This window comes from Mytilus galloprovincialis, chromosome 14 (genome assembly GCF_965363235.1).
Source record: "Mytilus galloprovincialis chromosome 14, xbMytGall1.hap1.1, whole genome shotgun sequence".
Taxonomy (NCBI): Eukaryota; Metazoa; Mollusca; class Bivalvia; order Mytilida; family Mytilidae; genus Mytilus; species Mytilus galloprovincialis.
Genome location: NC_134851.1, coordinates 44,602,295 through 44,626,741, shown reverse-complemented (window position 1 = coordinate 44,626,741; position 24,447 = coordinate 44,602,295). Strand labels below are relative to the sequence as shown.

General features: G+C 31.7%; 1 protein-coding gene across 1 annotated transcript in view; it reads left to right on the top strand.

The window, feature by feature from the left end:
- Nucleotides 1-18,823, top strand: part of LOC143058908 (transient receptor potential cation channel subfamily M member-like 2) — a 30,353-nt gene extending 11,530 nt beyond the window's left edge. The window contains exons 4-15 of the mRNA XM_076232384.1: nucleotides 995-1,127; nucleotides 2,324-2,476; nucleotides 3,134-3,233; nucleotides 3,899-4,130; nucleotides 4,968-5,171; nucleotides 6,163-6,303; nucleotides 7,845-8,099; nucleotides 10,362-10,536; nucleotides 12,001-12,157; nucleotides 16,539-16,744; nucleotides 18,031-18,124; nucleotides 18,626-18,823. Coding sequence (XP_076088499.1) covers nucleotides 995-1,127; nucleotides 2,324-2,476; nucleotides 3,134-3,233; nucleotides 3,899-4,130; nucleotides 4,968-5,171; nucleotides 6,163-6,303; nucleotides 7,845-8,099; nucleotides 10,362-10,536; nucleotides 12,001-12,157; nucleotides 16,539-16,744; nucleotides 18,031-18,124; nucleotides 18,626-18,749 — 1,974 coding nt within the window. The 3' untranslated portion in view covers nucleotides 18,750-18,823. The remainder of the gene's footprint in view (nucleotides 1-994; nucleotides 1,128-2,323; nucleotides 2,477-3,133; nucleotides 3,234-3,898; nucleotides 4,131-4,967; nucleotides 5,172-6,162; nucleotides 6,304-7,844; nucleotides 8,100-10,361; nucleotides 10,537-12,000; nucleotides 12,158-16,538; nucleotides 16,745-18,030; nucleotides 18,125-18,625) is intronic.
- The last annotated feature ends 5,624 nt before the right edge of the window (nucleotides 18,824-24,447 follow it).

The following is a 24,447-nucleotide window of genomic DNA, read 5'->3' as shown; positions in this document are numbered from 1 at the left end:
GAATATTTGATAGATTTTTCATATTTTGAATTTGAATCTTTAATGACTAAATACGTTCACATCTTTCACATAAATTTATTGAATCGACTGATGTAGACACTTTAGTGTCTATAATGAGTGTTCAAAATCTTGCATTGGATGAACCTGTACTTTGAGGCCAAAATCGGCTCTTACCGGACCTACTCCAAATGTGTATAATGCTGAAGAAATACTATCTGTTTGCCAAACAAAACGCATTGCAATTGTAAATTTAATATGCTTTCTGATGAGACATCTATCAGCATTCGCACAGATGTCCTTAATTCGAAAAACCTTATACCGATAAAAAAGGAACTAAAATGACACAATTCAATTGTTAAAACCTACGGCTCAGTTTATTACAAAACAATGTACGAAAACAAAAACGACTGACATAGACTAGCGACAACCTCTGACTTATCGGCTCCCGACATGGCACAGACACAAACATAATGTGGCGGGGTTAAACAAATTGTGAGCACTCACCCCTCACCCTGTTTACCTGGGATTATGGTGTTACAGTACATCATCAGAACAAACTATAAAAATAAGTTTAAAAGGACTAAACTCATCGAATCTATACAAAACAGTTAAAACATCAAACAAAGAACCAATACCGGACGTATACATCCTTAAACAAAACAATGGGCAAAGTATATACATGATAGTTGTTGCATCTACTGGCAACTACTTTAAAGTCAATACAAAAAAAACAATCATGTATCAAAGACTAAAATATAACTCAGTACACATCCAACAACCAATGGTAAAAACAACATCACCATCCAAAAATGAAAACTTAGCAATAAGAAGAAAAAAGTCACCCCTTTTGTCTTAAATGTTTGTGCTTAACTTCTGCCGTTGAACTGAAATGTCTTAATCTAGGAAATAACAGTTATTGCTGTGAATATTTGAGTAAGTTCATTTGGGTGAATTTCGGCAATATATTAAGAGAAGAAGTTTCTTTTTAAAATAGAAATCCACCTCATGTTGCGGACGACACAATCCAGAAATGAGCTACACTGAGGCAGATGTCAAACCGTTTTTTAGAGACATTGGTAGAATCTTAAAACGCATGTTACTGGACACATCTTATAATGTTTACAAAGGTGAGTAATTGATTTAAATATATATTTATGGTAATTTTTTATTAAAAGCAATATCCATATTCTATAATTCAATACGCATACTTAAGTGTCGTGTTCAAATCGAAAAAGATGTAAATATGTTCAACATCTTAATCTTGCACCAGTGAGACCAAGCATGATTCTTAAATGATATAATATATGTGAATATACAACAAAAAGGAATGACTTGAAAATGGGCACTTAAAAAATACAGCGGTAATGTGACTTGCACATTGTAAGATATTCGTAAAAGAGAAAGTAATCTTACAATACAACGATAGCAAAGATAATGTCATATCACAGTGCAATTATATAAATGGCAATCTTCGTATTGAAATATAGTAACTGATGGTCATTGTTTTAATTGCAAATATATGTAAAATGGAGAAAAACAGTATAGCTAAGAATACATTTCTACAATAGAACAATTATGAAAAAAAACAATAAAGAGCAGAACAAAAAGGTCAATTATATGTTTTGGTGTAGCAATCTGAGAACATTTACGTAAAAGGAACATGAAAATAATAAATCGTACATATTCAGTATCACTTTCATATAACTAATATCGTTTTGATAAAATGTATAATTGTTTCCAAATTGTGTCAAACAAAAAAATCCATTTGTTCTTATCTATTAAAATAAAAAAAAAATAAGGTTTACATTGTTTCATTTGAAATTGTTGTGGTATTTTATAGCTCTCTGTGTAGTATTAATACGTTTATCCGTCTACGATTTTCAATGCTCCATAATAATTCTGAAATGATTGATGTCTATATATAAACGTTAACAAAGCAAATATATAAATGTTAACTGCATGCATCAAACTGTAACTATCAATCATTAACAAAGATGTTAATAAAAACATAATTATCGCTACACTTTTTGAAATATAATAATTCTACAAGGTTGTGATGACATGGAATCGAGAAGCTGATGTACAAACGTTACATTATTCTAAAAATTATTGTAAATTAAATATTAACGTGCAATAATTTGGTAATACTTCCAAAATAAATCAAATGAGAACTATACCAATAATTTCCTTCGTAAAAATGAAATCTATAATTTGTAGTCACCATCAAAATAAACATATTCAACTTAAATTGCAAACAGGGTTTGCATAATACATGTAATATGTGTTTTTTAAAAACAAGAGACATTTCATTAACTATTTGCAGATATAAATGGGAGCGACAAAATACAAAGAAGGGATGTTTTAATCTGGTCAGTCTTAATAAATAGACGAGATTATGCATTTGATCTATTGAAAGAGCGATCGACAATAGAAACGACACCAATAGAGACGACATTAAGCAAAGGGACACGTATATGTAAATATATTTATAGATAAGTAATATAAACGGTGTAAAAACTAAGAGGCAACCCAATTTAGACAAACAATATATACCACTTCTTTTAATGTTGAAACCAAGAGAACAAATCTAAGAGAACTGCACGAGTTATCCATGATGCGATACCGGGTGTGTCAAACGGGAAAGCGCCTTTTGAGATAAAAGAATCAACCGGCATATGCATACAGACAAAACTAATGGCATGTTTGAATTTTCTATAGTAAGTAAATGGTACCAAATTGCACGCATTTTAACCACTTAAGTTCTCTTGGTGCACACACTTGTCACTACAACTTAAAGGCAAATGGGTTTACTTCCTTTGTGCATGTACTTATGTATAAGTTTTCCACACTATCAAGATTTGAAGCTGACCTTAAGTTTTACTTTTACCAGTTCTTATTAACTTATGATCAGCATTTCTCTTAATGCATTACTAACACATATAAGTCTCGCAATCAAAAGTATCATCCGGACATTTTCCCCGATTAATGCCTTATAAATGCGTTCCATCGTTAAATAGTACTACATACAATAATGCATACATACACAAACACTTATATTTTCCTTATAAGTCGCACATTGTGTTTGTTCAACGTTGTTTGTTTTCTCATTTGTAGTTTACTCTATATTGAACAGATGCAGCTTTGTTTGCAAGTGCACTATTTAGGGTTTCATCCGCGAAAGCAGCTGATACACAAAACAAGAACCTTTCTGCGTCATTTATGGAAAATTCGAGGTATATCAAATATCACAAAAGTTTAAAGTATTTCATAGATGATGTTTCCGTCTTTTGTTTCTGCGAAAATTTTCACTTATATCCTTTTTTTTTTGTTTTTTTTTTTTTTTTTTGTTGCTTTGATGAGCTATTACGGCAAGAAGGCACAAACGTGTAAACATAACAAAATATGTAATCATCAAGGTCAAAAATAAATGTCCATCAATGTTTAAAGCTGTACTTTACTTGGCCTTTTACACGTTTTGATTCGATCGTCCTTAATGACCTTTTTTAAATATAAAACAATTTTCATTTCGCCTATCAAAAAAGTAAAAGACACGTATTGATGTTCTTTTTTTTTAATTTTAAGTTTATCCTTTATCATTAGGATGTTTAGAGATAATTTAAGTGATACTACAAAGGGAACACTTGTAAAGTCAATATAATAACAGTTTTAATATAGAAACAACATATATTTTGCTTGCATATTCTACAATTAGTGGGATTGGCAAACATACTGTCTGGTATAAAGGTATGCCAATATATATGGTAATTACCTAATGCTCGCTCTTAAGTCATAACATGTAAAAATAAACGACATGTTTCCCATTGGCAATTTGTGTAGTTTAATTGCACGATTGTATATTGATTATCCTCTTACATTGTCGTTTTCTTTTCAAATTTAGATTTTTTGAGGTATTAGCATGTAACGGCATAGCACAAATGTATATGAACGACAGAGCAATTTCACAAAAACTACTTACCCAACCTGTTGAGGAATACGGCTGTTCAATGAAGACTGTAATGAAGATTTCGTCAAAATACGAGCTTATGCAGTTTATGAGTACATCAGCCTGTCAAACGAAACTTAAAAGTATTTGGAGAGGAAATATGTCTATATTGACGTCCAGATTGATGGTACCATTATACATTTTCTTACTATTATATTCGTCTCTAAGCAAATAAAATCGAACAATATCAAACATTTTCAAGGCACAATATTCCTAATGTGTACCTAATTATCAAACCAAAACTTTGTAGATAAAAATGGTTCTAATATAGTTTATAACCGTCTTTATGACAGAAAGGGGGGAAATTATACACTAATAAAAAATGTATCCTTATTTTCCCTTATCTGTATTAAATGACAATTTATTCCTACTTTCAACAGAGGACCACCTACGTTCTATAAAGGTGCGAGCTGAAATATTTCATCCTGATTTTTAGTTTTTGAAAAGAAAAATGTATTGCCACATTAAATTAAAAAAAAAATGATTGAAAACAATATTTGCTTTATCTCGATACAAATGTGACCTGTATTTTTTCGCCCATCGTGGCAAGTCAGTTGTGTCTTGCTTCATGCAATTACTGTATAACATTTGTGTTGTAACTGGACAGTGATTTATACATGTATCTTGATTATTTAGTTGTTTCTTGCTAACACACTTCGTAGCGTCAATATTGTTCACAAAATACCTACCTACGGTCGGTCGTTTATTAGATCAATTCTTATCACTCTATCTGTGTTATGAAAACATGAAACACTTTGAAATATGCATTACCTATAACTAGTATACAGCAAGATATTAAATGAAAAAAACTTGTTTCTAGCATTCAATGTAAATAAGAGGCTCACTTAAGCAATGAGTGTGATATATTTTTACAAACACCTGCTTTTTTTTATAAATTATCTCTGAGGATATATTTTTTTGAAATGATCATATTTTATTCACAATTTTAATTCTTGCATTTTAGATCCAGATATGCATTTTCTTACCCTTTTTAATACCCTGTATTAAATTTGTGACACATAAAAAAGGAGAAAGAAGAGATTATGAAGAACTCATTTTAAGAAATAATTGGTGTGGTTGTACAGATTTATCGCAAGGCAAAATAGGAATCATTCAGGCGTTCTGTTGGTTTTTTGGTGCACCTGTTACAAAATTCTGGACAAATTTGGTAAGAAGTCAATCATTATCAATTGACAAGATTGCGTCAAGAAAGCATTGCAAAAATTTATGTTAAAAAAAAGTTTAAAATAGCCGCCAATTATTTTTATTCTTTATATTTGAGGCGTTAAAAGAGATACATATATGTTAATCTAAAATGTCATCTTCGTTTCTACTTTTGGACTTTTATAACAAAATAAATAAGAAATCCGTTATAGCAATGATATTCAACAGGCAATATCTACTAGTCAAGAAAGCAATATTAGTAAATAAGGCTTGTTATTATTTTCCACACCCGTTATCTAAATATGAAGATATAATAAAACGATATTTGTACTGCTGCATTTCATAAAAAATACGCATATAAAACATCGATAAAACGAAACATCGGCAACTGTAGAATAGACCATATGAACCACTCATAAACATCGGACTTTGAGGGGTTATCCGAAAGAGGCTTTAATTCATAAGTTTTAGCTTTACCAAATTTACGACAAAATTTTAAAACAACTAAAGCATATACAAGCTTGAATTTCCCTAAATGTGTTGTTGTTTGCAGATCACATATTATTTATAAACCTATTTACATAAAAAGACACTTTCCTATGCTCAAATAAAAAAAACACGCTAAATCCGATAAGAAAAAAAATGAATTAAATTTCCCTCAACAAAGCAAAATAGATGATGTTTGATAATTTGGTCAGTTATCTTCAGATAATTTCTAATCATGATGCTTGATTAGTATAAATCAATAGGTTTTTGCTTGAACATGCAGGTATGATGAATGCACATATAGTATATCTCCATTGACTACAGCGTAATCGAAAGATTCATATTGAATGTATTTGAATGTATGAACATAGGAATGGGTTGACAGTTTGATGGGTGTTGATTTGCTTCTTTCTTAATGTTACCATGATCTGGTAATTGTGTTTGTTCTGATAGCAAGACAGTTATTTAGTCTGCACAACGTTATAATTTTTAATGTGTCTTTCTTTTAGATTTTACAATACGTCATGCTAGGCTGCTTTAGCTACTTCGTGCTTACAGATTTACACCCATTTACAGATGGTCAAATCTCGTTGATGGAGTACATTGTTTATGGGTGGATTGTTACTTTGATATTCGAAGAACTTCGGCAGGTTAATATGTCAGTGTTTTAAGAAATAATTTTACTTTGTAGACGCGTATTTTATGTGACACATTCAATATTTTAAAAAGGCGAATTCTCTGTATAAAGTCAATAAGTATGCAGACTTTTATAGCTCAAACTTTTTAAAGCCTTAACTACGCAAATAAAAGATCTAAAAACTTTACCAATAAAAACGGCATGTTAATGAAATTATAGCAAATCTTTTTGTTGACACATTTTTATTCGTTATTGCAAAATAATGAACTTGAAATATCTGACATTTTCTTCCTACCCGCTTATCCCCTATTATTTTTGATAATGTGGATTGGTCATTGTTATTGGGTCTTTGGTTGACAATTGTCTTACTGGTTGGCAATCATACCATATCTCCTTTTTTTAATTTTGAATTCATACACAACACAAAATAAAGTAACTGTAGTCAATAAATATGTTGTTATTTGTTTTCAGGGATGCGGGGAATTATTTAACATTTTGTCATGATATGACCTTATAAAGTTTACTGTACGGTACGGGTTTTGATATTTAAGCAACTTGGAGCAGGATCTGCTTACCCTTCCGGAGCACCTGAGATCACCCCTAGTTTTTGGTGGGGTTTGTGTTGTTTATTCTTTAGTTTTCTATGTTGTGTCATGTGTACTATTGTTTTTCTGTTTGTCTTTTTCATTATTAGCCATGGCGTTGTCAGTTTGGTTTAGATTTATGAGTATGACTGTCCCTTTGGTATCTTTCGTTCCTCTTTGATTGGATTAAGTTGTTATTAATTTACTTTCAAACTGCGTATGCTTTTCATTGTATTGATTAATTTAACGGTAACTAAAATTACCATCACACTGGACACTGGACGAATTGCCACTTCTTTTATTTTCACATAATTTTCCGAATACACAGTAGATAGGTTATTTTTAAAAGCCTATTGCAAAGACAAAGAGAACGTTTACAATTAAGACGTTTGTATTCCATTTAACAAATAATTCTTCGAGGAGAATTGCCGAAATACATTTACGCACGGATACGCTAGGTAAAATGATTATTTATCATAACAAATAAAAAGGATTTTTCATTCTCATTGGAATATGTTAGATTGACTGTCGAGTTAATGAATGTTTGTGTTTATCACACAGAGTATAGCTCAAAAGTCTACATAACCAATCACAATTGAGTCCTACAAATGTAATTCTTGTCACGGACTGTTTCGTTTTATTTCGAAAATATTTCAAGGTGTTTTAATAAAATTAAATGCATGGGTATCTGCAACAAGAACAGAACTGACATTGCTCGCTGAAACTAAATACAACCAGTATAAACGTGAGTTGAGAGCACACTATGAACATTGGTTATCCGAATCAGAATACCTGTCTTAAAATTGTTATTGTTAAAGATGTAGACGTTACAACTGCTTTGAAAACAAATAAAGGCGAAGCTGAAAACGCATGAATTTTAATGTGTTCTTTTTTTTTAAATACTTAAGATTTATTGACAATCAGTGAGTTTCAATGCATATTGCTGCAACGATAATACTTATGTTTTTAGATAAAGCAAACAAAGCAACGCAAGCTTTGGCATAGATTGCGTATTTGGTGGAAAGATACTTGGAACAAATTTGACGTACTTATAAACATCCTGTTTTTACTGTCAGCCATTCTGAGATTTACATTGCATAAAGATAATTTTGCTCTTGCACGAAAGTTCTACAGCGTTACCCTTGCTGCACATATCATTCGTTCATTACAGTATTTCCATGTCTCACAAACTGTTGGACCAAAGATTATAATGATAGGTAAAATGGTAAGTGTCACAGGAAAGAACATATCGTACACACAAGTGCTGATCTTTTACGTATTCAGTTTAGTTATTTCCGAAGTAAAAATCATTTGCTGGTCACCGATAGAACAGTGCTCATTAACTTAACTCTGTGCATGGAAGTATTATATTGACAGGAACTACTACGACCCGATTTCAAACGTTTCATCTGCGATGCCACGCACAATTTAATGACATGTTAATAAGCTTGAAACATGGCACGTTATTTACACACCAGCGTGTGGTGCCCAACGATATTGTCATTCTCGGTTGCTTTCGAGATTACGGAAATAAACGAAGAAATCGAAAGTTGTGATAAATTCTTAGGAAACAGCAATCGGCAAACCTCGGCAGATTCCGTTACCTTACATCTGCATACGTGTGCCGATTGAGTGATTGATGGATTAATGCGAGTCATCATTAATTCTATAGAAAAACACATTGACGATGGAAATTTGTACCAAATTTACTGAATAAATGCCCCCTTTTTATTGATATATTTTTTGGTAGAAATTGGAATATATATAATATATATCGCAAATTGTGATTATATAATAACTACTGTTACTCCACTGAGTGGCACACATTTCCTACATTTTTAAGACGATTGTAAATGATTGTTCAGATAAAATCAAAAGATCAAAGAGATTTTAGACTAATGTAGGAATTATTCAGCTTCGCTATAAATCCAGGGTAAGATCATTGGTTGGTATATACGAATGTTCAGGTGAACCGCGATGTGTTGAAATTATTTTTAGTACTGCGACTCAAGGATTTGTATAGTCACATTATACAAACTCTTGTGCGACTGTTCAATAATATTTACCAGACTGAGTATCATTTGGTCGGATAGTAATAACATATTTTAGAGGACAAAAATATATTACATAATTAGCTATATAACGTAGTTAGATCTCTGTTTTCTTCTGCTGTATTTTGTTGATTGGTACTTGCTCGATTAATTTCGTATTATAAACTGGAAAGGTCCGGTAAGGGCCGATTTCGGCCTCAATTTTCAAGTTCATCTAACGAAAGATTTTAGACACTTTCTAAACACTTAAGTGTCTATTTCAATTGATTCAATTAGTTAATGGGGAAGATTTTAACTTAATAAGTCATTTAAAACGCACCGATTCAAGCTTAAATATGAAAAATCTATCAAATATGCCAAAAGTCGTCACTTTTTAGATGGTTTTTGTCAAAAATGAAAGTAGCCGCATCCGTGTTCATCCTCAACCTTTATATATATTATGTATTATCATCAAATACAACTTACATTTCAATATTATGAATGAACACGAATGCGGCCACTTTCATTTCAGACGGAAACCGTCTAAAATTTAACTAAAATGCCACAATTGTGAAGATTTCAGTAATTTAGCATGACTTAATGATGCTAGTACCCGATATATGTGCATTGTTTTGTCAAAAACAGCCAATATTTATGTAGCAGAAGCATTCTACTTTGCAATGAATATCTAAACGATTACATTTTCACAATTTTCTAAAACTGCTATATTTTGAGGCCAAAAAGGGGTCTTACTGAACCTACTCCTTTCTACTTTCTAGGATTATCCAGTAACTTAACCATATATATCACTCTAAACTTCACAGTTTTAATATTTATCAAATACATTTATTGTTAACCGGCGGTAACCGGAACACACCTTAATCGCGATTTAAACTTCACCCACAAACTAATAAAATAATGTCACTCACTATTTCAAATCGTTGTAGAATAATTAATTCTGAGCCGATTTTCATTTTTTATACATCAATCGATTTGTTTAAATAAGTTGTTCACGAATAAAGGTCTACCGACGCGATTGAAATAAGTAAAGGTGTTTCCGACAAGTAATATTGTTAAGCTGACTCGATTAAAACCACGTGATTGATAAGAAGTATCTCTGGTAAATTTATGACCGCGGCATCGCAGATAGTCACAAAAGAAATTTACGACAGCGTACTAATTAGACAGTTTCCATATATTTTCTACAGTGCAGGGTTATAAATACATGCTAATTAATCGTTGTAGTTCCTGACAATATAATACTTCCATGCTCGATTAAAGTTTGAATTTGCTACCAATGAATGTGTTTCTTTTTAAATCCACAACGACAAAAAGCAAAGACTGAGCAAGACGAACTCCATCAAAGGTAATAGTTAATAATATTTCTTTAAATATCTATATATTATTTTTAATTTATTAATATTTTGACGTATTTGTAAATGTACTATATATTTCAGATTTATGATGTAATATTTTTAATCATGATTTTTGCGGTTGTTGTCTTGAGCTTTGGACTTGTCATGCAGACTAATCTGTATCCCAATTCAGAACCAAAATGGAAGCTTATTGGAGATGTGGTATATTTACCATATTGGCAGATGTTCGGTGAATTATTTCTGGATACAATACAAGGTAAACAGTTGATTCATTTAAGTGTATCATAGTACTGTATATTAAACGCTGATGCATACAATATTCTTTGAATTTTACTCATCCTTCAACACAGTTCCAACCGAAGGTTTAGGTCATAATGGGTACATCAGAATATGATTTTATATAAACTTTTATGACAATGGTTTTGATGGTTTCAATTCACAAGAAATGAAAACATGTATTTGTTCTTATTTTACAATGTATACTGTTATATTACTGTCCCAGGTTAAATGGAGGGTTGGGATCCCGCTTACATGTTTAACCCCACCACATTCTTTATGTATGTGTCTGTCCCAAATCAGCAGCCTGAAATTCATTAGTTGTTTCTTAGTTATGTGTTGCATACTTGTTTTTTGTTAAATATTTCATATATGGCCGTAAGTCTTTCTCGTCTGAATTGTTTTACATTGTCATTTTTGGTATTGTATAGTTGACTATGCGGTTTCGGCTCATTGTTGAAGGCCGTACGGTGACCTATAGTTGTTAATGTATGTGTTATTTTAGTCTCTTGTGGAGATTTGTCTCATTGGCAATCATAATACATCTTCTTTTTGATATGGGATCAGTTCAATCACATAATTTTTTCGACAAATCGATGTTCCTTAAAGAAAATGTCTATGTCTCTGTATAAAAGATTGGCAAACGATACAAGATGGACGGTAATATAACTGTAAGAAAAGCACAGAATGACATGATTGCCCTTACTATACAACCGTTAATTCTCGCAAATGTGATGAACATAACAACAGGAATACTGAAGCAAAATGTAACGTGAAACAAGCTTTTTGCAAATGGTTATTGTTCTGAAGGAACATGATTCTGTCATGTTTGAAGACTTACATGTCGTGTCGTATGGCTACAGTGGTCTTTCTATGTTGTGCATGTTTAAGGAATGTTTAATTAACCCAATGATATATGGACAGTTTAAAATCGCATTGTCGAACAATATGTCTGTTCTAACTACTTGGAATAACCACCAACAATTAATGTACTAACTCAAATTAAAGAATTGAATCAAACTCGTTTTTCAATGGGTAGTATGTCTTAGTAAAATTTATTTACGCGAATAAAAAAAAGTAAAATCAATGTCAGTAAAAAAACTTGTTATGTAAAAAAACTTATCATTATCATTATCATTATTAACTAATTACTTAATCGATATATAACGACACACCTAATTGAGGTAAACTATATTACTGTATTAATTTAGTCCAGAAAATATGCATTTATTTATCACTTTTGATGTACATTCATAGAACCTGTATCATGGTATTAAAATTAAAAAAAAACTAAGCCATTATATAGAATCAATTCAGCACATGCATCTGCTGCTGGAGTTAATGAACTATCAAAACAGGAGAACCCCAAAAAGGGAGCACTAAAAATGTAATATTTATATAAGATACGTGCCTACATTTTTTAATGTATGTTTTGTTTGCATAGAAAATAATTCATCAACTTGTACAACGGTGCCTGCCATTTATAGAAATGACATTTTACCTAGATGTCCCGAGTCCGATACATTTGTTATTGTTGTGGTAGCTGTATACATGGTGATAACTCACCTGATGTTATTGAGCCTACTTGTTGCTATGTTTTCGTGAGTAATTTAAAAATGTTATTTGTATATAGAAATATTAAGATGTGGTAAAAGTGCAAATGAGACAACTCTTCATCCAAGTCACAATGTTATAGATCTGAGGACGACTTTTAACACGCGGGATTGTCTCACACTGAAAAGCATGCTATAAAGGACCCCAACTGTACTAGTGTAAATCAATTCAAACAGTAAAACAAACGGTCTTATCAATATAAGTGTCCTTTTGTTGTTGGGTTCAATGTGATAAGTTCAGCTTTAATCAACTGATCTAACTCCGTGAGGCACTAGTGACCTGAGATGGATTTGTCTATTATTTATGTCATTTTTTGTTCAAACAGCTAATTAACAGATTTGGTTGCTATACATCCCGAGCTTTCAAATGCTTTCGTTATTCAGCTTTAAACGTTCCTGATTAAGGTTAATCCAGAAAGAGCGATTCAGAAGCAATCACTTTATACAGTGATGTTTTCATCTTATACTAGATTTATAAATGTTGAGCCTCAGTAGACTTCTGTTGCCTTAATTTAAATATTTTATTGCACTTCAATTCTAAGAATTGGCAGACTCAAATTAGGCTTTAAGTGATCCTGATGAAGATGTATCCAGAATAGCCCTTCAGACGTAAATAATGACAACAGTAGTAAACCACTGTTCGAAATTCATCAATCGATTGAGAAAAAAAAACGGATTACAAACTAAAGCTTAGTGATTATTGATGCACATAGCGGCAAAGGTCATCGAAATGATTAAGAGATTAACAATAAACGATTTTTGATTGTAATTTTAAAACTGAAAGTGGACAGTTGTTTTGCAGAAATTAAAAGCATTTTTGTTTGAAAACGAAAAACATATATTTCAATAACATTATTTATATTTAAGTGAAAAGAATATACAATGTGTCACTGAGATACTGCATGCATTTTATTTTTGTACAAACTGCAAATATCTTTTTTACTATTGCAATTTTATATGCGTCATTTCCATCCGTTGATTGAACATTTTTCCAGTTTAATCATTTAACCGTTTTGTTAAACAATACGATTAATAGGTTTTATGAAGAAATGAGATTAAAACTGAAAGTTCGGCTCCAAGAAAAAATCCTCGCATGATTAAACTAGACCAACTGCCTTACGATGAGATGAAGTGCACGTCAAACTTATCAAAGAGCATGCTCACCTGCAACTGACAAATCTTGTTAATGTAATCACATCTTAAGTAACTGACCAACGTCTAAATTGAAATGTCTGAGGAAATTCTTCACGACAAAAACATTTTTATGATGGTATATAAATTATGAAATCGTGTGTCACTGGTGTGTTGGAAAAAAAACTGTTGCTTCTATGGTCTGATGCTTAGATAAAATATCAAAACCTTCTGTGATTAAACGAAAAAGTATAAAATCAAATGCAGGTCAGTAGAGATACTAGATGTACATATTAGTCTAGAATTAGTAATTCATCTACCCTTGTTACTACTTGGTATCGCAAAGACATTACAATAGTGCATGTTCTATCACTTTGGTTTGTTTTTGTACTACCCCTCTTTCCCATAAAACATGTAAGACCAATTTTCGTCATAACATTGAAGCAGAAGCTGCATCTTAGCATCAGTTGGCACCTTATGATGGTTACCGACCGTATTTATACATGTCAGATCATTAGTATAATCGTTAAATGTTAAGGTCTTTAGCACTTTCGGGTACTTGGCTCTACCTTCATTTCATTCAACATTAGATAGCATGCTTTACCAATGCTGCAACAGTTGTTGCTGTTTTTGTCTCGGTGACTTATCTTTTATTCAATGGGCTAAAACGGATTTACTGAACTAGATCATATGATAATTGTGAGTTAAAATTGATATAATCGATATTTCATTACTGTTTTGTTGGTTTGTAGGGTGTTCTTTTTTAATCATAGGCCTTGAAACGCTCGTTGAATTTTAAAATGATTAAGATTAATTTATAGATAGTGCATATCTCAAGGTCTTACTTGACATATAACCCACCGCGGGGTTTCAGGATTGAGGAAATGGGCAATTATGAAACCCCGAGGTGTATTCTACGACAAGAAAAACCTCACAATATGCATGCATCGGAATTGTACACATTTATTATAAAACAAGTTGTTGGCATGACACGGGTTATGTTCTTCTCATATATCTCATGATGGTATAATCCTAAACCCGTAACAGGAGGGATTGTGACTTATATTCATATGATGAAGAAATAATATTTCAATCAGTTTAATTGAGGTTTGGAGCTGGCATGTCAGGAACTGCTAGTAGTCTGTTGTGATTTATGTGTTATTGTCATTTTGTTTATTTTTTATTTTTTTCTTTCTTATTCGGACATCGGACTCAAACTTCTCTTAAACTAAGTTTTACTATGTTATTGTCGTGATTTGGTTGTTTTTACATTGGCTAGAGGTGTACAAATGTAGGAGGAGGGTAGAGATCTAAAAAAAAACATGTTAACCCCGCTGCAATTTTGTGCCTGTTCCAAGTCAGGAGCCTCTGGCCTTTGGTAGTCGTGTATGATATTTATTTTAGTTTTTTGTGTATAATACGGAGTTTAGTATGACGTCCATCATCATTGAACAAGTATACATATTTGTTTAGGGGCCAGCTAAAGGACGCCCCCGGGTGCGGGAGATTCTCGCTACATTGAAGACCCATTTGTGACTTTCGGCTGTTGTCGGCTCTATGGTCGGGTTGTTGTCACATTCCCCATTTCCATTCTCGATTTTTTATTATCTGACTTATATACCGTAACACGAAATGATAAAGATGTGCATCCTATTTTACCGACCATACAAAAGTGGAATATTCCTTTCTATTGCGTTCAGGTTTTAATACGCCATACAGCTCATTAAAAGTGTGCAATAAAACTCACTAATTAATTTAGATACAAACCTTAGAAATTTATGAATGAATAAATTCATTTTTATTGCATTAGCAACGACATTGCTTTAGCATAATACAAGATATATACATACATGACAAATATGACAGAACTATCAACTAAATAATGTAGAGATTACTCATTATTATGTGTACAATATATTAACTGTTAATTTGAAATCTTATTTTCCATGCAGCTTTAAGATAGTTACATAGTTTCTTAGTTAAGCTTTTTGACCCAGCTTGAAACAGAATATAAGCTTTGTGTATTATTATCCATACACAATACAAATTGTACTGTAACTGCATGAAGTAAGACACACATAAATTGTTACCATCAGATAACGGTGTATGAAAAATACAAGACGCTTTGTAAGTAATATATTGTACCAACTTAGTTTATGGAAAGGGAGAGGTGCTATATTTTTGTTATTTGTAAGGACATTTTTATCGCGGACAAGTAATTACCTTTTCAACAATCTAAATTGAATCGAATGAAATATTAAGAATGATTTTTTTTTTTAAAAGCAATATATTTTTTAACATAAAAATATGGAATATAAGGGGACACAACACCACTATTAACCGCGTATGAAATAAGCCCAGCCTCCGTACTAACCTAAAATGAAATATACACGGTCCACGCGGACGCTTTTAACCAATCATATTCCTAGAAATGTACAGGAGGTAAGATAAAATTCCATAACCCCTCCCTACCAGACCTTTTTTAATAGAAAACTATCAGACGAAAATAATTTTGAACTAAATTATAGATTGCATTTTCATTAACGATAATAATGACCTCACACAGGTCATTATTGTATGCCTTGAGGCATATTTCATTGATACATGGTATTGTCCGAGTTGATTCTTCGAAAGAATGACCTATCGTTTTAAACGAAAATAACTCCATACAGGTATATAATATGAAGTAGACAAATATCATTGATTTGTTTCTTAATTAGAAAATTCCGATTCGAGTTTTCGTGAGTAGAACTTTTTGTGTAAACACAATCTATTAGGTTTTTTTTTTTTTAATTTGAGATACTGGGATAATTATCAAGTATCTGACATATGAAATGAGGACATCTTATATGTATATACTTTAAACTATTGCAAACAATTGTGATCCACACACCAGAACGTGTGCAGCCATTTTAGATGTAGTTTCCACAACTGTACAAAAAAAAAGTATTATCATTTGCTGATGTTGTTTTTTTTTTTTATCTAAGATTCACTCAATATAGAATTCGTTGCAATGTCAAATTGTGTCTAGTTATTTATGCCTAATCAAAGGTCTATCAAATGATGAGCTAATTCCTTGAGTGGAAGCATAATTTATCTTGTTTCTACATGTTCTAATACACATTGATTATGTTGATATCGCTTTTGTGATCAGCATTGTCAAAGGAAACTATCAATTTATATTTAATGTTTGTTTCTCCCAATGATAAATTGTTTTAGAAGTCAAATTTCGTTTCAGTTATACATTTCAGAAAATTCAAGATAATTCTGTATTGATTTGGAGGTTCCATAGATATTCGCTTGTACACGAGTATTACGAAAGACCGGCTCTCGCACCACCACTGAATATAATTTATTATTTGTATATGCTTATACTTTTCGTTTACACTAAATTGTGCAAGAAGGCCGACAAACTTGATAATGCTTTTGAACTGGATATGTCAGGTACATGTAGTGTATTTAAATACCTTTACACTTGGACATTTTTATGTTGATACAAACTTACCAATAGTATTGTAAAACAGTAGATATTATATACACTCGGAATAAAGTAAGATATGTACACACAATACTACATAATCATGATAACTAATTCTGATTTGATGTGATATACATGCATACAAAAGTATTTTCATGGGTGATTAAAAAAAATGGAAATACTAGTTTTTTCCTGTGTACTGTAAACATTACAATGATTGCAAGTAAATGTGATATCATCAATTTGTTAATGTGTATATATATGAAAGAAAAACCATAGGATGCAAATGTTTGGCCCTTACAAAAGAAATATAGATAAAAAAAATATATGAAGGATTTTAGGAACTGACAAGTTAGCGGGACCAGATCTGTCGGTATGGTTATTATCTTCCGAAATACGATTGAAGGCTCTGGAGTAAAATATCGATGAGTACTATGACAAAATCGGTAAAACACAAATCTGACGATAACAATCAAGGATTTAATTCCTTTAGACGACCTTAAAACTTTTTTTTTTTTCATTCTCTATTTCTTCACCCTGCAGTTTTCAAATAGATGTGCCTCGAGCATAGTAGAAAATAACTGTCGAATCGTGTGTCTATGTAGTTAAAATGTCCGTTCATGTCATTACTACAGTTAGTCCAACTACCTCTGCTTTTTTTTTTACTCCTGAAAAGGATACAACATTGACGCTTACCAACACTGGTTTTCTTATTTTATTCACACTAAACATATTTACAACTCATTTATCACGATAAGTCGAGTCTTTTAACTGGTTGCATTGCTTATTTTCGTACTGTACACTTGTATGTTTTCAAAAAGGATAAGTCATACAGATGAGTATATGTCTTTCATGCCTTTTTTTAAAACTGATTGATTAAGGTTGAATTGGTGATTGCTAAAGAAAATACATAAATTAATAAAACCAACTAATTACATGTGCATTGTCCTTATTTGTTGATAAAACAGGACTATCCAAAATGAGTTGTTAAAATTCATTATAAAACAGTCAAGCTAGTTTTCCTCTGGGTTTAATCCTACAGAACCAGGTAATAAAAGGAATGATTGTATAAGCTAGTACTATTGGTGATGAACATTGTATCTTTCAACAGTAAATAACGTTATGTTACATAAAGAGAAAATGTTGAAAGTTAAAATGTTGTTGAACACTCAGTTTAATTATAATATGTGTAAACTTTCCGTTTTTTAGCGAATACCCATAATATAATGACAATTGATGTTTATTGAATTAGATGAAGAGACTAAACTAGTGGATCAGTGTAAAAGAAAAGCAATGGACGAATGTGTTAAATCAATTGATGACAGCTATGTATCGACAGTACCACGGTATGACAATTTTAAAGGCTAACTACAATGAGCTATTCGTTAAATGTACAAAAATAGAAGGCACCTCTTCAAACTGCAGGATGGTATGATTATATCAACCTATCATCAAGAAACATAAGGAAGACAAACAGGGACATTATATGTTACTTTCAAATTTTAAATTTCTGACTTGCAAAAATCACCTTCTTTGATAATAGGGAAAGCACGTTTTGTATATTTCTGTCATTTCTCAAAACCATTTTACATGCCATTTAATACGTATTTTAATTGGTAGTCTTTGTCATTACTTATTATCGGTAGCTAATCTTAAATCAGCTGACGCATACTACTGGTGTATGGTTTGTTTAATCGGTTATTGTGTGCGTTTATTATGCATACGCCGTAGAAATTTGTTAGTATTTTACCAATGTGTATACAGATCTTTAAATCTTTTACACATGCGTGCATGTATAGGTTTGCTCGTTTAAACATTTAAAACTGTTTATGGTTTATCTTCTTCAGGACAAGAAAATTCTATCCAATGTCAGACGTTTCCACAGATAAAGATTACAAACTGAATGAAATTGCTGAACTATGCAAGCAAGTGAACCAGAAGTTAAATGAAATATTGGAAAGTAGAGCATGAAGAATGATGATTCCCCTATTATTTTATGTGAATATAACACATTTTTATGTATCAATAAACTCGTGTTCGATAGGTAGCTTCATTTAATTACATGTTTGAACAATCCTGGAAAATGTTTACTGATCATGTTTTGTTACTGTTATCCACAATTTGTATAATAAAATTGAGAATGGAAATGGGGAATGTGTCAAAGAGACAACAACCCGACCAAATATAAAAACAACAGCAGAAGGTCACCAACAGGTCTTCAATGTAGCGAGAAATTCCCGCACCCGGAGGCGTCCTTCAGCAGGCCCCTAAACAAATATATACTAGTTCAGTGATAATGAACGCCATACTAATTTCCAAATTGTACACAAGAAACTAAAATTAAAATAATACAAGACTAACAAAGGACAGAGGCTCCTGACTTGGGACAGGCGCAAAAATGCGGCGGGGTTAAACATGTTTGTGAGATCTCAACCCTCCCCTTATACCTCTAACCAATGTAGAAAAGTAAACGCATAACAATACGCACATTAAAATTCAGTTCAAGAGAAGTCCGAGTCTGATGTCAGAAGATGTAACCAAAGAAAATAAACAAAATGACAATAATACATAAATAACAACAGACTACTAGCAGTTAACTGACATGCCAGCTCCAGACTTCAATTAAACTGACTGAAAGATTATGATTTCATCATATGAACATCAGGCACAATCCTTCCCGTTAGGGGTTTAGTATCATACCATCATAACATATATGAGAAGAACATAACCCGTGTCATGCCAACAACTGTTTTTAGAATAAATGTGTTTAGTTCCGACGCAAAGACCTTATCAGTGACTCAATATTAACGCCAAAATATGCAATCTTTAATGACTTGACAACAGTATCGTAATTATATCCCTTCTTAATAAGTCTATTCAAGGGTTTTGTAAGTTTCGGAGGTGAATACTGACACCTTTGTGCTTTATAAAGAATATTTCCATAAAAAATTGGATGTGAAATACCTGAACGTATAAGAAGTCTGCATGTTGAGCTATATTTACGAATGATGTCTTTATACCGATGATAAAATTTAGTAAATGTTTTTACTAGTTTGTGATATCGAAAACCCTGGTGTAATAATTTTTCAGTAATACATAAATTTCTCTCGTTAAAATCTAAAACATTGTTACATACACGAGCGAATCGTACAAGTTGAGATATATAAACACCGTAAGATGGTGGCAAGGGAACGTCACCATCTAAAAATGGATAATTAACGATAGGAAATGAAAAATCGTTTAAAAGCAATTTTATAAAATCGTTTAGAATAATTGACATTTGTTCATTGTTTTTGAAAAAAAGGTCCCAAAATAACATTTATGAAAAATCTTAAGACACCCATTTCCAGCAAAATGTTTTATTTCTCATATATCAAAAACATTTAATGACACAGGCAATTTATGTTGGTTTTTTGGGGGTTTTTTTACGTTCCGTTATCTATGATATTTAAATAGAGAAGTAAACACTCTCAAAAACGTGCAGGTAAATATATCGTGCCTATGTCCTTTTTTTGTTAGACCCAACATGTGATTTTATATTATCGTATTAATGCACGGCAATGAGAAACAGTTATAATTTGTATTTGATATTTCAAATATTTCAATATTTAAGGAGTTATTGTTTTACAAATGGTTAAATTAATTCATGCTATTGTTCACGTGAAATATATGTCAAAAGGAAAAAGTTTGTTGAAGTTAAACATCTGGAAAGCAATGGGCAGTAAGGTTGGTTTTGATGTATAATTTTCCCGTATTAAAGATTTGTAAGGCCCAAGTGGAGACTACCAACCCAAACGTTCATGAACATTAACATTGTACATACAGGTGTATTTTTGATCGACAATTTTATAGTGAAGTGGAGCTCATTTGGACTATTCCATTTATTGCCTATTTTAAAAATTTGCATCCGTGTGTTTTTGTTTTTTTTATTTACCATACATTTGTTTTGTTTAATATTCGAGGTACAAATTTCAGGAACATCACGCATCAGTTTATCTTGAGATAAGATTAACCTTATTGACTCTTCTATCATATATTTGTCATATTGTGTTTATCTTATTTTCTTAACAATATGTTTGTGAAAGTCGTTGGATTAAAATGCTTAACTTTTAAATTATTGGAATGTCATCGCATGTTTGCTGTCAAAACCAACTGAAAGATCTGTTGTGTTGCATATATCGGAAATCACTGTTTGTCAATTTCAAAATGGCTGCTGTTTAGGGTCAATCAGCAGACCAGGGTGTCATTTGCTATAGATTGCATTGGCAATTTTTGTTTTTATTATCTAATGATTTTGTTATATAGAGTTATAAGCATGTGTATTGTAATCTGTACTTAGGTAATCTTATTTTTGCTTGTTATGACTCCTTTAATAATAAAAAAAAAAATACCAATGACATGCATATGATTAATCTGTTTTGTATGATCTTTATTAATACTCATGCTAGACAAATGACATTTGAAGTCAATATATATAAGACAATGTGATATGAGTTCCAATGAGACAACTTTTCATCCAAGTCACAATTTATAAGAGTAAACAACAATTATAGGTCAAAGTACGGTCTTCAACACGGAGTCTTGGCTCACACCGAAAAGCAAACTATAATGTCCATGACAATCTAATCAATGTGTTTTGCCAACTGTTCATATGAGAAGTTGCTAATCTTCCAGGATAACCTTAAATTACCCCCAGTTCCGTTGTTGTTCGTGTTTTGCGTTATTAAATTTTTCTTTTTTGCATTTTGGTGTACTGTTGGTTGTCTTTTGATATTTTCTTTCTTTTATAGACGTGGTGTTGTCAGTTTATATTCAACTTTTATCAGTTTGAATGACCCTATGGTATTTTTCGCCATTCTTCGAGACACTAATCACATGGTATCTTGTATATCTGTCAGTCAAAAGGCAACACACAATTAGTCGATAACTTATACTTTTCACAGTAAAAGCAAATATCTTTCCTTCTTATTTTTTTCTTTTTTGTTAACAACAAGATCATTACCATCTAATTGATGAATAAAAACAAAACAATATCGCGTCGTATACATTATAAAGTAAGTCATGCACATGGGAAATAATAAGATGTGTTTAACACCAATTAAACTAATAAATATGGCCAAATTTAAATGAAAACTATAACAAAATCTGTCAAAAACCCTATGTAAATATAAGTTTTCTAAATATAGTTTTGATAAATTGACATATTAAAAACAAATCATGGATTTAGCTTTTGTTCTTCACAGCTGTGTTGACAAGTTTGAATCATGTATTATGAAAAAGATTGTAATGTAAAACGATGAAGTGTCAGCAATAAAACAACCATGAGGAATATAGAAATAAAGGACAGGCATTGTATTGATAATAATCCAACGCACAAAGTTCTGCATGTACGCTTATATTATATTAACCGTATCTAACAATTATTTCATCATAAGTGATTTCATGGCAAAAAGTAAAATCACAAAAATACTGAACTCAGAGGAAAATCTAATCGGAAAGTTTATAATCACATGGCATAATCAAAGAACAAAACACATCAAAAACGAATGGACAAGAACTGTCATATTCCTGACTTGATACAGGCATTTTCAAATGTAGAAAATGTTGGATTAAACAGGTTTCATAGCGCTAACCCTCTCATTTTGATGACAGTCTCATAAAATTCCGTTATATTTACACTGATGCGTGAACTAAACAGACATATTAAATAAAATAGTCAAAATATGGATACAGCAGTCATCGTCGTGTAACAATTTTAAAAGGAACAATTTGACAGAACACAAAAAAAAACATCTATCTACAAACACATTCATTTGTTCGCGTGTCTGAAAATGTTATACGTCACATATATTTGTCGTTCAATGTATATACAAATAATTTTTCAATTTCACATAGGCAATGATAGCATACAGGCACTATTGGAACGATGCCCCGTAGATTTGCCGTGAAAATATCCGTAAAAATGCTGGTGATTTTTACAGTGTTTGTCACAGTTAAATTACGGTGGGCCGTGAAACTTATTCTTTCACAGACATTTCACGGCCTTTTCATGGGCTGTTGTTCCAGTAGTGGAGGTTAGTTTCAGAAATAGACCGAGATTTAAAATAGTCCAAAAGTTATATAGAATTTATAAGAATCCACAAATAGTTCATTCCACTACGCGATTGAATAATTTTGACGTTTGTGGTTCAACGTATTTTGTAGTTCATAATAGAAATATATCATAATGACATAAAATAGAACAATATCATACTGACGGGATCTTTAAAAGTACAGAGTCACGTTATAAGAACCAAAGAAATACAAAGGTCGCATATACAAAACACACCAGCAAACAATGAAAGACAATACAATCACATTAATGGGATGTTTGAGTACCGAGCCACGTTAAATGAATATCACATAAAACAATCCAACAGTAAAAGTAATATTAATAATAGAACAAAGACAAATGAAAGAACAATAAAACACGTTGTAAAGATGATAAACAACATTAGTACGCAGAATCTATACATCAAGACCATCATGTATAATTTTTGAAGTAGATACGGAATATTTATCAACAAGGTCTTAGTACCTTCCGATGAACTTTTTTAGAAAAAAGAAGAGACGTTCTTTGAAATACCCCTGGTTCATCAAATTTCTATTCAGACACAGATGACGTTTTACAGAGTCTTAGTAGGAGCTGTATGGATGCATTACCAGCCATGACTATAAAGACTCAGTAAAAAATCACATCCGGAAGACGACACATGAGCAATGAGGCCAATCAGATACAGTACTGCAATTAAGATATTCTGATTGGTTTCATTGACATATTCGTGGTAACTGAAAGTTAGTTAATACATGAACTGATGAACTTGTATTATTATAATTGCAGGGATAGATTAGACAATTTTGATATGTTTGTTTGTTTTAATGGGACAAAACAATTATATGGATTCGATTTAACCAACCAATCTACAAAATAAAATATTTTTATTTGAAGATGTATTCAAGATATTACTTATTCAATGTCTTTGTATACCAAACCATCTATTAGTGCATATAATAAAACAGCTATCATTAGTATTTCTAACCTTAAAGCTTCACACTGAAAACGGAATTGCTTGAACTTGCACGATAGATCAGTTTAAAATCTGTTCACGATGAAGTCGACAGTTTTAGACTTTGCTCCATGTAATTTACATACGAGTCTGTCCTGTCAGATTACTTTCACTTTTCGATCATATTCAAAGTGTGACTTTGTTCAGATACTCAAATACTTCTCCCGAATGGATTAAGGTATTTATGGCGTTGATATATTTTAGAATAAGACAATGTTAATTGTTCTAAGAATATGCATGCTACAGCAATGTTTGAAAACCCAATGTTTTGTAATATCTGTTATAATAATACCTAAGTTGCATCAGTTGCCGTATATAAACTGTTTGGTTAATGACTTAGGTATTGACAATTGACATTAAATAAACCCTTCAGGACACTTACCAAAGGGGATATACTCATGGGTTTGTTCGATGTTTGTTTGGAATAACGACCAAAGATAACCAACTGGATGTTCCGTCTCTGTATTGGCCACTTTAGTTGCATTAGGTTTTTTCAAAAATGTTTCAAAAATGATTCTTGTTCCTCCAAGTGTTCCACGAAACAAAGCCGGGTTCATAAACTA